This window comes from Balaenoptera acutorostrata, chromosome 4 (genome assembly GCF_949987535.1).
Source record: "Balaenoptera acutorostrata chromosome 4, mBalAcu1.1, whole genome shotgun sequence".
Classification (NCBI taxonomy): Eukaryota; Metazoa; Chordata; class Mammalia; order Artiodactyla; family Balaenopteridae; genus Balaenoptera; species Balaenoptera acutorostrata.
Genome location: NC_080067.1, coordinates 105,045,990 through 105,062,800, shown reverse-complemented (window position 1 = coordinate 105,062,800; position 16,811 = coordinate 105,045,990). Strand labels below are relative to the sequence as shown.

Here is a 16,811-nt window from a genome sequence, read left to right as displayed (position 1 = left end):
TTTTAGCATAAATAGCATTTAAAAGTCATTTCGAGCACTGACAAAACAAAATGTTTGTTTACATCTTAAGGCATATATTCATTTTCTCTTGAGATAGAGAAAATAGGTATTTTTTAATATTTCTGAAAAAAGTTTTGGATATGAAATAGATGTGTAAAATTTTGTTCTGAATGAATTTTTTTCCTGTCTAACATAGGAAAGTATTGGCCTAAACGCGAATCATGTTGTGTTGATTAAAGAGGATGAGGAGAGACAGAAAAAATATTTTCTGAAAAGTTAGTGGGTGTTTCCAAAATAACAGTCTGATGTCAGTTTCTTCTCCTCTTCGCTCTATATGTTTATTCACTAATGCTTGTTTGTAAGCCATTGTGTAAATCACCTGTATAATGATCTTGCCTTTCCCTTGGCCTTCATCCCCTGTGTTTCAGGTGGGCCAGCCATGAGAGGGTACCTTGTGGCCATCTTCCTGAGTGCTGTCTTCCTCTATTATGTGCTGCATTGTATATTGTGGGGAACAAATGCCTATGGGTAAGTTTTATTTTTGCTGTTTAAAAATGACTACCAAACTGGTCTTTCACATAGACCTGCAAATGATATTAGAGGGACCTAGTAAAAAAAACAAAAACAAACAAATAAAAAACAAACCCTGTAACATTTTGAACCTTTTCTAGCTTTTCCATTATAAATTGGAGTTTTACCATTCTAGTATCTTATACATTACATCTAACAGTTTAAATATTGATAAACAACAGCATCTTTTTATTGACTTTTCAGTGAAGCAGTGGTGTTGACCATCTTTGGGACATCACATTCTTATTTATATAATTCATCTTTTTGAATTGATGGAGTAATTCTTAGACTCAGTGGCACTTGATTCTTAGAGTCTAAAATGCTTGGATAAGAGACTGTTGATAAAATGTAGACACTACATATGGTTCCTTTTGTTTAAAAATATTTGGTGAATAATGATGTATGTACAATTTGAAATGACTTTGACTTGAAATGTCACATATAAAAGTTGAAGAGGCACAGGTAGTTTTATTAAAGAGAAAACTTCTGTAATAAGATTTTTATCATTTTTCCTTTTTTTTTCTATTTTGAAAAGTACTTAGTTTGAATAAATTAATTGCAAATAAAAATTAGCTACAGTTTATAGCCTGAATAGAAATGACTAGAATTAATACCACACAGGACTTGATTTCCTTGCATTAGTCACAAAGCATGTGACAATCTAGAAAACTTCAAAATCAATTATATTTCTTTCAAAAAGGAGTAACAGTAGTTACTGATACATCACAACTCGTCAACTTATAATACAAGCTTCCTGACATGCATTTCCTGAGTGAACCCAAATGATCTTTTTTTAAAACAAGGAAATTTTGACACGTTGAAGTAAAGTAAAATAGTTCACGGCTTCTAAGCAACAGGTTTTGTTTTTTAAAAACCAAAAGAAAATTCAGAACAGCATTGTAATAGGATAGATTAAAGCTATGCTACCACATACAAAATTTTGCTAGAGTAAATCAAGTATAACACAACTTTTCGAACCAAAGGAAAACAAATCAAGAGATTAAAAAAATGATTCTGTCTAATCTAAAAGAAATCTACTGATTTCTACAAGTGTCACAAAGGGTTTGAGGTAGTGCAACTGTCTGTACTTTCCTTGTGGTGTGTTTAAAAAACGGGGATGGGGTAGGGGGAGGGGAGAAGAAATGTTTTCTTGCTTCTGAAAGCAAAGAACTTATTGGAATTAAAGAATAAACTGACCATGCAAGTGTGTCCCTCCATTTGGCTGTCACTGGTGCTCATCTGCCAACCAAACATTTCCTTGCGTCCCACTGTGGCAACTGTCCTTTTAGGATTTAAGCCCACAGTTAAGGCTGGTCTGTTAGATTAACAACAACAAAAAAAGAGCACTGTCGTCATTCAACCCTTTAAACCTCCCTAAATTTCTTAACACCTGAATAAGTCCAAATACAGGATAGTTGATTAAGCATTTCTTTTTCTAAAAGCAAATCGAGTCACTCTCCTTTCTTGTTAATTTATGCTTTTTCTCATGAGAATGATTTTTTTCTAGAAAAGTGAACAGATGAACCACAGTTTATATCTAAAAAATAAACTTGCCAAATGTTGCTGATACTAAAAACAGATTAGTTATTATGGGAGGAAAATTAGATAATCTAGATTAAATTGCATACTCAAAGGTGCATATAAAATGTTTCTTAGCATTAAGTTTTTGTTATAGTTCTACACTCGGGAGAAACATTAAGGAAAAATTCTTTCCCGATTATCTTCAATGTGGTTAAAAACAAAACATCTCGTACATAATGGTAATTAATATGAATTTGTTTTTACAAAGTATTCTAATTTACGAAATTTCAGTTAGATGGGGGTGGGGAGAGAGGCTCTCTTGTCCTTCTTCCTAACTTTGCAAATCCTTGAGCTACGCTTTGCTAAACTACCATTCACACTGAGCGTGAGACCATCGTTACCGTGCTACTCTATCAAGAACATTCTAAGATATTTTCTACAATAAAGATAAAAAGAGAAAAAGTTAATATACATGTTGCTGTATTCTACAATGTTTGCAACAAACTGTAAACTAACATAGTTTGAACCAACAGTACCCTCAGTCATACAAAACAATTTTTCAACCCTGAGGGTGGGTGATTCAAAAACACTAAAGGCATCAAATTAGACTATGTCTATTTCTCCTCAAAATATATTTTCAGAATTCAGAAGTCTGGTACTTTTGGAAATTCCTTTGCTTGAGTTTCCCAGATTTTTGCTCAGAAATTGCTACTATGTATTATAAATGTTTAAAAAAATTCTTCATCTTAATGCAAATGACCAGAACAGAAAAGCTGACGTGGACAACAGGTTGGAAAACCCAAATCACTTAGCTTATAAATGTATAATGTAGTCCTGGAGGACAACAGTCTGTTAGTCTAGCGGTATCCTTTTTCCTATTGTCAGTCCTTCCGTGAGGAGTCAAGTTTTGATGACCTTTAAATCCTGAATGAGTAGTGAGTATAGGATGTCAAAATAAACCACATAAAAACTTCCTGTCTTAGACAAAAGTTCGGTACTTTTTGCCAGTATTTGAATAGTAGATCCTAGATCATGTTTCTAGGTTTTGTTTTGTTTTACTAGATTAAAAAAATGATGCTTCCACATTTAACTTCATCACTGTTTGATTGTAATGATCTTTATGGTCACTGGAAAAACCCAATGCCAGGTGGGTTGGTTTGGACACAAGTTTTGAGGTTTTGGACTTAAATAATGAGCCATAGATCTTAGAAGTCTGATTTTATACCACATGAGGATCCTACTGCAGGCATCTCTCCCTCCATCTCTGCCACTTCTGTCTCTGTCCTGTACTTAGTAATGGAAGACAAGAACAGAAAAGAAAGCACGAAGTTTACTAGATTGCTAATTCCCTACAAATCCTATTCTTGGTCACAGGGGAAATGATAAAGAAGACAATGAAAAGGGTCCAAATTCAGCACATTTTTCTTGTCATCAGAATTTGAGGAACGTTCATGTCACTCCTAAGCTAACACATTACTCCAGATGCAGAAAGTATCGTGAAATTACCTCGGATGCTGGTAATTACCTCGGAGCTGGAAATTACCTCGGAACTTGCTTCCTTAAAAACTGTTTAAGACAAGTAATTGTCTTTTTTTAAGAAAAAACACCCACAGTCTTCACAATATCCCAAAATAGTTTGTTTTCTGGTTGAATAACCTTAGAAACCAAGTAATATCTTATACTTTATTTTGTCCTCTGACTATAATTTGGTTTTTGTGGCTTGGTGTGCTGGCCCACCATATTTATGTACCTTCCTTACATATAAATCAAGAGATTTTTGCCATTTGGGGTATTTACAAAAGATGATTCTCTGCATCTGGCCTCAGAGTTCAGAAACCTAGCAGTTTTAACTGCGGATTTTGTACCAAAAACAGTTTAAAATTGAGTCAATCCATGAAGGGTTTAGGCTGTTTCTCTTTGAATCCTGTGATCGCAGAAGAAAATTGATTCGTTTTCTTTTTTAGATTAATTCTCCACACAACTGATGATCGTTAATGGTTTTTTATATTAGGCTGTTTTGCTCTTTCCTGGCTGAGTCTGGATCCTGTCCCCTTCATTTGTTTTCATTGTTGTGCTCTGTCTTGTATCACAATACCCTTTGAAATTGTGGAGACAAGTGCTCCATTCAGGGGACACACAGCGCCTAACCTGTGCCAAGAATAGAGGGGAGTTAGACATGTGACTGTAAATGGTGGGATTTGTGGGGTCCCCGGGGCACGGGCAGGGGCTACGGAACCTGCTCGGGGCAGTGTCTCTGTGGCGTTTGCTGCCCATGGGTGTACCCGCGTGTGGCACGGAGGACCCGCATAGCCGTGTGCATTTCTCAGGCTTTCAGGAACTTCTAAAACGTGAATCTGGTCTTGGCTTCCACAGTGTGGTGATCCTAGTTCTTCTCACAGGGTCCTTTGAGTCACTGCTCTTTGACCCTTCTGGGCCACTCGTCACCTCAGCCTTTTCCACTCTCTCTTGCTTTGCATCCATGAATCCTCAAATGTGTCCAGGACTTAGGAGAAGCTTCTGTCATACCTCAGGGGCTGCGGTGAGCGTTTCTATTCCCTGCCTGAGAAGCCTCTCACTGGTGGCACTGCGTGGGTTCCCAGGGCATTTTCTTCCCTTTGGGCCGTCTTCCTAGTTCTGGTTTCTGACTGATGCTATTTTTGTCTCATAGGGTGCCACCTGTGGAAATGAAGAGGAGAAATAAGATCCAGCCTTGTGTATCAAAGCCAGCTTTTGCCTCTCTCCTGAGGTAAAAATACAAAAGAAACCGTGGCACACAAAATGTTCAAAATGTGTTTGTAATCATTCTCCACACTTGTTTGCCTTTTTTCATGCAAATCTTAACAGTATAAGTACATAATGTGGTTAGCCTACATTTCAGGAAGAGCTTGACTATCCTGTGTCTTTTTGTGCTTTTAGTCAGAACTCTGCATATATTTTAAGAAAAGGCATTGAAGAACTCAGTCAGACCAGTATTCTTTTCACACAGGTGAGATTAGAGAGGTCTATTTGTGTCTGATCATAAAAGAGTGCACTGTCCTTTTAGGGTTTTCTTTCCCCACCCTTGTTCCCATGTTATTTTCCACCCTTGTTATTTAACTTCTAGGTTAAAGTTTACAGTAGATATTTTCCTTTCCCAGACTTTTAATGAACTACATAGAATGTAAATAATGATTGTTCATTATGGTTGTCAGGACTTGTAGAGAATTTACTCTTCCATCATAAATATTCTTTTCCTTTGTCACCACTGCTTTGATAGAGTGCTGGTCAAAATGCTTCCAGATTAATAGAAATCAATGACAGTCGGGTCTGGGCATGTTGAAGTGTGTAAAACACATACAGGCTTTTCAGCATTTTATCTTTTAAGGATCTAAAATTCACATTGTCTTTTCTTATTTTCTTCTATCGTATTACTGTATCTCTCCATGACTGGTTCTTAACCGTTTGGGGCTACAGGTCCCTTTAAAAATCAGCCAACCTTCTGGAAAACTTCAGATACATAAAATATTTTTACATCTGACTACAGGTGTGCCGCAGCTGCCTGTAGTCAATCTGTGGGTGTGTGTCCAGTTAGGACCACTGCAAAACTAGAAGAGTGATGTTAAACTTTTTTTTTTTTTTTTTTTTTTTACCATGACCCATAGTAAGAAATACATTTTGCTTTGGAACTTAGTATTCATACATATTTATAATAAAAAAAAGAAAGAATGTTTACCTTTCCTACTCCAGATACCCTGTATTCTGTTCTATACACTTTTTAAAAATCAACTGATCATGACTCGCAAAACTGACTTCATGAGCCAGCTATGGGTTGCAGACTGCAGCTTCAAAGTGCTACTCTAGAATCAAGTGCTACTCTAGAATCAAGTGCTACTGTAGAATCAAGACATTTTCTTTCTGAGAAAACCCAAAGGGGTTAAAGTATTTATGAAAGATTGCTCAGCAGGTGTGCAAGTCTGCACGTTTGTCACGTGAATAGTATTCCCTGGAGGCAGAGCTCCCTCCTTTGCAGTAGCCATCGGGAGAAGCTCTGCTGGGAAACCTGGCAGAGTTACCTGCAGTGCTACGAAGAGGACACCTTTCCTTAGCATTGAGCTTGGGTGTGGTTTCCTTTTTGTCAGGTATGGGTTAGTGACTCCAGATAATAGTAACTTCACTTTTTATAGCTTCGGTTTCTTTGTCTTGTCGACTGAAAAAAAAAAAAAAAGCACAGCCTAAAAGTTGAGAATGTTTTATTTGGGGACCTTACTGAGGACCGTAGCCTGGGATGGCAACCTCTCAGATAGCTCTGAGTAACAGTTCCAAAGAGGTAAGGGAGGAAATATAGGAGTTTTTGCTGAAAAAGACAAGCAGACATGTAGTCACGTTGCAGGAAGGGAGACCCCTTCCAGGGCCCGAGAGTGGGCTCTTGTCTAACACTCGGAAATGAATTGTCTGAGGAGGCACACGTGCTGACAAAGCAAGAGACGTTATTGCCAAGGGGCGCCGGGGCGGAGAGCAGCAGGGTAAGGGAACCCAGGCGGATCGCTCTGCCACGTGGCTCGCAGTCTCGGGTTTTATGGTGATGGGATTAGTTTCCGGGTTGTCTCTGGCCAATCATTCTGACTCAGGGTCCTTTCTGTTGGCGCACGCATCACTCAGCCAAGATGGATTCCAGCGAGGAGGATTCTGGGAGGTTGGTAGGACACGTGGACTGGTGTCTCCTCTCTCTTTTTGACCTTTCCCGAATTCTTCCGGTTGGTGGTGGCTCATTAGTTCCGTGTTCCTTACCAGGACCTCCTGTTGTAAAATAACTCATGCAAATTGTTACTGTCTTTGCCTGGTCAGGGCAGGCGGTTTCAGTCAGTGTTTCCCTTAGCAGTCAGGTATCAAAAGATGACTGCTAATCACGAAAAAGTAGACATCTCCAGTTAATAATTTTAGTGCTTCTCTGTGCATAGGAAGACGCAGGAGTCTGGGCTTATTGAAATTATTCCTTTTGATATGCACCTTAACTATCTAGGGGCAGCATTCTGTTTTTCTCCACCGTGTATTCCCCTCGGGGTGTACCATCTGGGGCGGCTGCAGTGGGCTGAAGGCTTGCTGGCCTCAACATCCTTTGTTTACTGGAATAGCAGGCCACATTTTTTTATCCACAGTCTAAATTGGTTAGTAGAATTTACCTTCCTTTCCAGGCTTTTGTAGGAGTCATAAGATGATCATTATAATGGGATATAACATACTGTAATATAATATGATCTAATGTATAATTATTACAGATAAGGCAGATACTTATTGAGCCCCTACTATGTGTGAGACATGGAGTTATCGACTGAAAAAAAAAAAAAAGCACAACCTAAAAGTTGAGAATTATGTTTTATTTGGGACGTTACTGAGGACTTAAGCCTGGGATACAGCCTCTCAGATAGCTCTGAGGGACTGTTCCAAAGAGAGAGGAGCCAGGACTTATAGGAGTTTCTGGGAACAAAAAAACAGGGAGTCGAACATCAAAAGATTACTGCTGGACTTCCCTGGTGGCACAGTGGTTAAGAATCTGCCTGCCAATGCAGGGGACTCGGGTTCAAGCCCTGGTCCAGGAAGATCCCACATGCCGCGGAGCAACTAAGCCCGTGCACCACAACTACTGAGCCTGCGCTCTAGAGCCCACGAGCCACAACTACTGAGCCATGAGCCACAACTACTGAGCCTGTGCTCTAGAGCCCATGCTCTGCAACAAGAGAAGCCACTGCAATGAGAAGCCTGCAATGAAGAGTAGCCCCCACTGACTGCAACTAGAGAAGGCCCATGCACAGCAGTGAAGACCCAACGCAGACAAAAATAAATAAAATAAATTAATTAAAAAAAAAAGATTATTGCTAATTAAAGAAAAACCAGACATCTCAAGATAATGAATTTACCCCTTTTCTATGTGTGGGAAGATGCAAGAAACGGTATTATTGGAATTATTCCTTTGATACGCACCTCAGTGATCTGGGGCCAGTATCCTGTTTTCCTTCCTCCTGAATTTCCCTCAGGGTGCACAGTTGGGGGGCAGCTGCAGTAGCCGAAGGCTTGATGGGCTTCAACATCCTTTGTTTACTGAAATGGCAGGCCACGTTCTTTGCCACAGTGCTTAACAGTTATTTCGTTTAGAAATAAAATGTAAGTCACCTAGTACAAGGTCTGACTGGCAGTAGACGTTAATCATCAGTTACCATCATTATCACTCCCACCAGCTTCGAAGAATAGCGTCCTTTATTGCTTTCACCTCAAGGTGCAAAGTCATCTATGGTTTACTTTCCCAAGGAAGCCTGGGAAGATCTTGAATCTCCTCTCAATCTTAAGTCAGGTGACCTGACACTTCCTCTTCCCAGAGCAGATCCTAAGCTTAGGGATCAACCCTGATACAGATAATGACCTTTTTAAGTTGGCTGGACCCCTGAGGCTGCTAACACTTGTCACAACTGAATCTAGCACACACACCCTTCTCGAGTAGGAAGGGCTGGTTTCTCACCTCTTTGCTTAGTCTGAATATGGTGTAAGTTCTTAGCTCAGCTCTAAAGATCTTGAGCTCCTGTGACTTGCCAAGGTTAGTGGTTCCTGGGTAGCAAAGCCAGGATCAAGCTGAAGCTAATTTGTCCCTACCCTACTGCTGTTTATTTCCATTTTGTCATGCAGCCTCTGAAACCCCAGGGGCGCTCTTATCTCCACCTGCAATTTTTATACTAAGGAAGATCAAAACTGATAATGCCGGAAAGAAGGGGCCATGTGTTGGGGATGGGATAAGGATTAGCTTGACTTGCTCTGCAGTACTTAGTCCTGGTAGGTGGAAATGGCATTTTAATATGTGCTTTACCTCTTCCTTATCTCGCTCTCTTTATTTTTTGATGTGGACGTTTTCAAAGTCTTTATTGAATTTGTTACAATATTGCTTCTGTTTTATGTTTTGGTTTTTTGGCCCGGAGGCATGTGGGATCTTAGCTCCCTGACCAGGGATTGAACCCGCACCCCCTGCATTGGAAGGCGAAGTCTTAACCACTGGACCACCAGGGAAGTCCCTGTTCCTTCTCTTTAATTAAAAAAAAACTTATTTCTTTCTACTTCATAATGGTCCCATAAAGAATTAGTTTGGAGTTGAAATTCATTCAGTCATTTCTCTTTTTAAAAAAATTTATTTATTTATTTATATTTATTTTTGGCTGTGTTGGGTCTTCGTTTCTGTGCGAGGGCTTTCTCTAGTTGCGGCGAGCGGGGGCCACTCTTCATCGCGGTGCGCGGGCCTCTCACTATCGCGGCCTCTCTTATTGCGGAGCACAGGCTCCAGACGCGCAGGCTCAGTAGTTGTGGCTCACGGGCCCAGTTGCTCCGCGGCATGTGGGATCTTCCCAGACCAGGGCTCGAACCCGTGTGCCCTGCGTTGGCAGGCAGATTCTCAACCACTGCGCCACCAGGGAAGTCAGTCATTTTTTAAATGTATGTCGTCTGCCTACTCTGTGCCAGGAGCTAAAAGTGAGGGAAAAAACAGAGGCGCCTCATCAAACGTTGTTGTCTGAGAGAGTACCTGAGTGGAGCGGAGGGGGGTGGGGGGGTGGGGGGGGCAGGGCAGGCAACAAGAAGACAAATACCCGTAATTCTTGTTCTTGAGTAAATTTTAACTTAATGACCTCAGGAAAGAGTTCAGTTCTAGCTACCTCTAACTTTCAGTGTGTTTTTATTTTCACAGCTGACAACAGCTTTATGGTACGTTTTCTTTTGGGAGTGGATCAGCATCTGTACTTCTACTTTCCCTTATTTCTTCCTTTGTCTCTTCCTGTAGATGGCTGTCACTGGTGTTTGCTGGTTTTTAAATTTTGTGCCCCCCCCTACTCCCCACTCAAAGCTGTTACATAATTTTGGTTTTACTACTTGGAAAGCGTTTCCCTTCCGGGTGTGTAGTTCCAGTGCACATCCCCTTGTAGGTAATATTTAAATAGTGTTTAAGATGATTTTTAAAGAATCTTAAAAATAATTATACATTCATGTATAGTTAATACAACAATAGGAATGACATACTACAGTTATTTACAGTTCTGATTTTAAAAACATGCAAATATTATACACATTTGGGAAAATCATTCTTTATCCTTTTCTTCCAGGTTTCATCAGTTTCACCCTTTTCTGTGTGCAGCTGATTTTAAAAATACTGCTTCCTTGTATGGTAGCGATAAGTTTGATTTGCCCTATGGGATAAGAACATCAGGTCAGTAATATTATTCTTACCCTGCCCTATTAATATGAGTGGTGTTTGATGTGAATCACATGTTTATATAATTTTAAGGCCTTTTAATCTTTCTGTTTCATAATGATTCCTAAGGATAAGATTTGGGGATTGGGTGAAAGGAATTAAATTTTAATACATAAATCCCCATTCATTTTGAGTCAGTGTGGAATAAAAGAATGAAAAAAGGTAGATTTTTTTGTTTTTGAGAAACTGCTTTTCACTTTTGTTTTGCCACCGTATTATTCATGAGTTTCAATGCCTTACTTTATTCCAATTCAGAATTAGCAAGACAACCCTATGGGTTAACTTCCTCCCTATTTCCCATTTCACCTCTTTACCTATGAGTTTTATTTTATGTCATCAGCACATTCTAGGTCCTTGGTCAGTCTTTTAATTTAATCAGAGGATATTTTATTTTTGCTAAATTTAGAGAGAATTACTCCATTTACTAATGATGAAACGATTTTCCCTCTGCTTGGTGACAACTGCTTTGCCTTGCACAATTTTATAGTCTAGATTTTGAGAGACCCTGAAAGCCTAGGAGGTGACAAGCCTGTAGTTTCCTGAGTTAGACTTTTCTTATTCAGCTGATCCTGGGTGTGTGTGTGTGTGTGTGTGTGTGTGTGTGTGTGTGTGTGTTTAAAATGCATTGCAGAGAGTTTGATAATCTAATAGGTTTAAAGTTGCAGAATATTGATTTCTATACCAATGTCAGTTTCAGCATCATCTGATATGATTACTTTTTGGTTATGATTGTTTTTAGATTAAGCATCTTATTTTTCTGGGGTTTTTGGAGAATGTCCTTAGAGCATTTACCATTTTGAGTGCGCCTGTTAAGTAGTGCTGGCTAATTGCAGTTGTAACATGAATTTTCACCACAGAATAAATCACAGGTGGCCATACCAGTTTGAAGTGGGTTTTGGGGAGGGCAGTAGATAAGGTGGTTTACTGTGTACCTAAGAAGTCATGATTGCTTTTATTCATAATACTCCCATTTGTTTTCTAGCCGAATACTTTCGACTTGCTCTTTCAAAACTGCAGAGTTGTGATCTCTTTGATGAGTTTGACAAGTGAGTTTGTTCTCTTGCTTCTGTTTTACTTTTAGTTTTAGCTAAGTTGATTCAAAATACGTACCCCAGTGTAAAATATATTCACTCAGGAAGATTCCATAGCTTTTGTGCGTAACTAAAATGCCTAGGAGTTATTTCTATGACACTTGGAGTAAACAAACTACAACTATAGTTTGGAAGTTGCATAATTGGTTGGCTCAAAAGATTGCAGACAGTCTTGATGGTGTGCCACGCTAGTCCCAAGTCAGGACATTTTTAACCCACGTGCATCTTTTCTAAGTTGTTGTTACTGAAGAATTAATTCACACTCCCTGTTAATCAGCTCACAGCCTCCTTCCATGGCATGGTTCCCATACCTTCCCATACATCTTCTAAACTGCTCCCTCATGAGGATCTTTTGTTTCACTTGAATATTGGATTTCAGAAGCAGCTCTCTTCCTTTTATTCAGAATTACATTTGAGGGAAGTGAGCAGCTTGCTTAGATACACATTTTCTTATTTATTTATTTATTTATTTATTTTCTTATTTATTTATTTATTTTCTTATTTATTATTTATTTATTTATTTATTTATTTATTTATGGCTGTGTTGGGTCTTCGTTTCTGTGCGAGGGCTTTCTCTAGTTGCGGCGAGCGGGGGCCACTCTTCATCGCGGTGCGCGGGCCTCTCACCATCGCGGCCTCTCTTGTTGCGGAGCACAGGCTCCAGTCGCGCAGGCTCAGTAGTTGTGGCTCACGGGCCTAGTTGCTCCGTGGCATGTGGGATCTTCCCAGACCAGGGCTCGAACCCGTGTCCCCTGCATTAGCAGGCAGACTCTCAACCACTGCGCCACCAGGGAAGCCCTAGGTACGCATTTTCTGACTACAAAAGGCAGTTTCGTTTTTAGAAAAATTTGGTGTCCATTTAATCCCTTAGGAATTGAGTTGCCAAAGACAGACTTCTTAGCAAGTCAACTTATTTTACAGAGGTGGACTTATTTCACAAAGTTTTAAGCTGTACTTTAGAATTTGGCCAGTTGTCCAGTGGGATGAGAAGGGTGATCTGCAGCTGTGAGGCCTCCATTAAAAAGGAAGATGGCAGAATTCCCCCTCTTATCCAAGAGAATAGAGGTGCTTTTTGGTGGGTGCAGAAATGGGGGTAGTAGACGGAGGTGTGAAAACGGGGATAGTTTACAGAACAGAGCTGGAGGAGCAGTGCTAGATTTTGTCTGAATTTATCTAATTTTTCTCTGTCAGAGGCCCAGATTATTGAGGTGTAGATTATATAGTAATGTTGGTTCATTTCAGTTTGTACTTTTTATAATTTAAAACTATGCCATCAACCTAATCAATTTCAAGTTTTGATCACATATCCACAGCAACCATATACATTCTTTTCTAACCAAAATTTATACAGCTCTCATCTGTAGGATATTGCTTTATGCAGACCTTTGGCATGTGTGCTTTTTATCAATTCTCTCTAATTTTTACAACCACCCTGCAAAGTATGGTTGATGATCTCCATTTTTTAAATTGAGAAACTGAGGCCAGGCCAACGTATGTAGTTTGTTAGAGCTGGTAAATGTCAGAGCCAGGATGTGAACCTGGGTGGGTCCATCCAGGGCTGGATGTTTGACTTAACAGTGATAATGGTTATACCTTAAATAATTGTAGCAGGTATCTGCAAAGCTTTGAAAAAAATCCTTGGCCCTGTAAATGTGAGATACTGTTAGGATTCTTTTTTTTTTTTTTAATTAATTAATTTATTTATTTTTGGCTGTGTTGGATCTTCGTTTCTGTGCGAGGGCTTTCTCTAGTTGCGGCGAGTGGGGGCCCCTCTTCATCGCGGTGCGCGGGCTTCTCACTATCGCGGCCTCTCCCGTTGCGGAGCACAGGCTCCAGACGCGCAGGCTCAGTAGCTGTGGCTCACGGGCCTAGTTGCTCCGCGGCATGTGGGATCTGCCCAGACCAGGGCTCGAACCCGTGTCCCCTGTGTTGGCAGGCAGATTCTCAACCGCTGAGCCACCAGGGAAGCCCTGTCAGGATTCTTGATGGGACGTGACTGGAACTTTTGTTCTTGCCTGTTTTTTTTTCTTTGATAAGTTTTTTTTTTTTTTAATTTTTATTTATTTATTTATTTTTGGCTGTGTTGGGTCTTCATTGCTGCGCACGGGCTTTCTCTAGTTGTGGCGAGCGGGGGCTACTCCTCGTTGCGGTGCGCAGGCTTCTCATTGCGGTGGCTTCTCTTGTTGCAGAGCACGGGCTCTAGGTGCACGGGCTTCAGTCATTGCCTGGTTTTTATCTTAGAACTAGCTGTGCTCTATTTAGTTGCTTTCAGAGCCTCTTCCTGCACAGGTGTTCGTCATCTGTATGTGCCTCACCCAGGCTACCTCCTCTCTTCCTGCTGACTTGGTCTGGCTGCTCCCCACCCTTTCCTCCTGTCCCCCACTCCCACCATCAACCCACATCGCGTTCTCAGCATCACGAGCATTGGGAGGGAGGTGGGTGTGGGTGGTGAGGGAGGACTGAAAATCATGCTGATTGCACGAAGGTTCTTGAGTCTGAAGTTGTTAAGAGATGGAAGTACCGTCAATGTACAAGCAGAAACTGTGCAGGTGTACAGTGAATGGAGACTATCCCTGTAGGATCCTCCCAGAGTGAGGGCAGTGATGCACTAGACACTCAGCATTGCTGAATTGCTTGTGCGATGTGTGCAGACTTGGTCCCTAGAGACCTCGGAAAGAGTGTTTTGAAAGTGGATAAGAATATACTTGTGACACTATTATCTTCATTTAGATATTAACTTTTAGGAGGAGTTCACGTGTAATAATAAATTTTACCTGCATTTTAAGTAAGTCATTCTACATTTGTCTGAAACCCACAGTACAATCCAAAGATCATAACAGGCCAGCCCATGCCTGAGCAATAAATATATTTTAAGTAAACCCCAGAAAGGCAGAGTACACTAACTTGCCTATCACTGCCTCGGAGTCAACTCAGTCTCTCCCCCCAAATAACCTTATACATTTCCCATCTCTCCTCTCTGCCTGGGGAAATGCTGTAGAAGAAAGAGGCGTGAGAACAGTCTGTCCTTCTCTGGCAGAGGATCTGGACCGCCCTTAGTTGGGGAGTCCTCCCTGAGCCCTCGCTGTGGATCCGGGAGCTGTGGCCCTCGTGTACCAGGAGGAAGCCTTGCTGGCCGAGGCTTGCTCACTCTCTGTAGGGGTCTGTAGGTCAGAGAGGAGGGGCTCAGGTGGAGAGAGGTGAGGACCTCATTTTCAAGTCCCTTCCCCCTTTGGCTGTTCTGTTCACCTTCTATCCTCTTTGTCCCTCCCAGAAAGGTTCAGACATTTTTTTGTTGTTTCAAATCTGAATCCTTTACTTATCTCATTTAGCATGCGTGATGCCCTTGGTTGGGATAGATTTTACTGTGAATGGGAAAACTCCAAATATCAGTTGCATTTGCAAGATACAACTTTTCCTCTTTCTCACAATTGTCATGTAAATGAAGCCTGCAGGTAAGCAATCTCAGGCCAGCTTAGCAGCTGTTGATCATCAGAGACCAAGGCTTCTCTATTGTGACTCTGTTATTCCTCCTTAATGGTCCAATCTGATGGCTGGACTTCACCAGTCATGTGTACATTCTGGCCAGCGGGGAGGATGAAGGGGGAAGGGCATGCCCCCAGCCATTAAGACTTGCCTCCTTCTTTAAGGACATTTCCCAGAAATTACATATTACACTTTATTACAGCCAGTGATGTGCTGGAGCCTGTTGGTACCAACTTGTGAGAGCTGCCGCTCTTCCCCAGTCCGTGTTCAGTGCCATCAAGGTAGAAGCTTGAAATTAGCCATGGTGGGAGTATATTTATACCATGGAAATTGGCAAACACTGCAAACTAGGGCTTCCCCATCACCGCCGTCTCTCCCAAAGAGGACTGATTGTTAAAAATTTGCTAGCAACCACCAATTATATCCCATTGGCTAGGGGTATAATCACAAGGCCTTTCTGGAAGATAGACTGGAAAATGTAGCCTCTATTCCATGTGGCTGTGTACCCACCTTAGAGAGAGAGAGAGAAAGTCCTATTTTAAGAGACAAATGAAACGTAATTATTGAGGGGCAAGTAGCAGTCTTTATCAGTGTTGTCCACCATTTTCTGTTTCTGTGCATGGAAATATTCAAGATTCTAAAGTCAGTTACGTAACACTATACCAACCTAGCTCCGTGCTTGAAGCAGCCAACTGTGGTTTCTCTCTTGGAAATGAAAGCTGTTGAAACATATTGGTGTTGCAGATCATTTTGAAGCGGCATTTCTTATGAGGTCTTATTTATGCCACCTATGTAGGTAATGTGAGTAAAGTAACTCAGTGAGGCAGAGAGAGCCTTTTTCTAAAGTCACTACCATGAAGAACTTGGGCCAGAAATAAAGAGGGAAGAGAACAGGAGTGTGCATGTTGGGCCGTAACTCTGTGTGGAAGAGCCCAGGAGAAGAAGTCCATGCTGCTTCTTTGCTCTACCTCCCCTCTTCCCTAACCCCTCCATCCCGCCCCCACCCCCACCAAATCTGTTCTTTTTCAAAGTTTTTGGTCACTTAGTAATAATCGTAATAATTTGCCTCCCTTCTTGTAATCACATCTGTTAGAAAAAGTATTTTCATTATAGAAAGTTGCCTTTCGCCCTAATTTTGTGATAGGAGTTCTCAATTTTCCCTGTGAAAAGATGAGAACATATGATAGGCCATTTACATACCCCATTGTATTTTATTATTTTAGTTATCTTTTTGGTATGTATTTTTTTTTTTTTTAAATTTTATTTATTATTTATTTATTTATTTATTTATTTATTTATTTTTGGCTGTGCTGGGTCTTTGGTTCGTGCGAGGGCTTTCTCTAGTTGCGGCAAGTGGGGGCCACTCTTCATCGCGGTGCGCGGGCCTCTCACTGTCGCGGCCTCTCTTGTTGCGGAGCACAGGCTCCAGATTCGCAGGCTCAGTATTTGTGGCTCACGGGCCTAGTTGCTCCGCGGCATGTGGGATCTTCCCAGACCAGGGCTCAAACCCGTGTCCCCTGCATTGGCAGGCAGATTCTCAACTACTGCGCCACCAGGGAAGCCCGGTATGTATTTTTAATAGAGGGTTAATCTTGGGCTTTTTCCTTTATATTCTTTCTGAGTTTCTCTCCTGAGCAATGGTCCAGCAGGTTGGGATGGAGTGAATACTGAGGCTGCTAAACTGTTCCCTAAAGAATCCCAGTTACCTCACCTCACCTGTTCCTGCTCAGTTGTGTGGACTGAGGGCCAGACCCAAAAGCACAGTAAAGTCACAGAGAGGGTCAGAGGCAGGAAGGATGGAGATCGTTAGTCCAGTCCCCTCATTTTAAACATGAGAGGACTGAGGTCCATAGAGGTTAAGAGGTCTCCAGACTTCCACTCTTCTC

The 16,811-nt window shown here is 41.1% G+C and overlaps 1 protein-coding gene across 8 annotated transcripts in view; it reads left to right on the top strand.

The window, feature by feature from the left end:
- ST3GAL6 (ST3 beta-galactoside alpha-2,3-sialyltransferase 6) overlaps positions 1 to 16,811 on the top strand; it is an 86,753-nt gene that overhangs the window by 40,577 nt on the left and 29,365 nt on the right. For 7 of the 8 annotated variants that reach the window (XM_007164053.3, XM_057546003.1, XM_057546000.1 and 4 more), the window contains 4 exons: positions 429 to 528; positions 4,760 to 4,837; positions 10,203 to 10,306; positions 11,334 to 11,397. In XM_007164053.3, the coding sequence (XP_007164115.1) occupies positions 440 to 528; positions 4,760 to 4,837; positions 10,203 to 10,306; positions 11,334 to 11,397 (335 nt within the window). In that variant the 5' untranslated portion in view covers positions 429 to 439. The remainder of the gene's footprint in view (positions 1 to 428; positions 529 to 4,759; positions 4,838 to 10,202; positions 10,307 to 11,333; positions 11,398 to 16,811) is intronic. The other variant, XM_057546004.1, reaches the window with a different exon arrangement.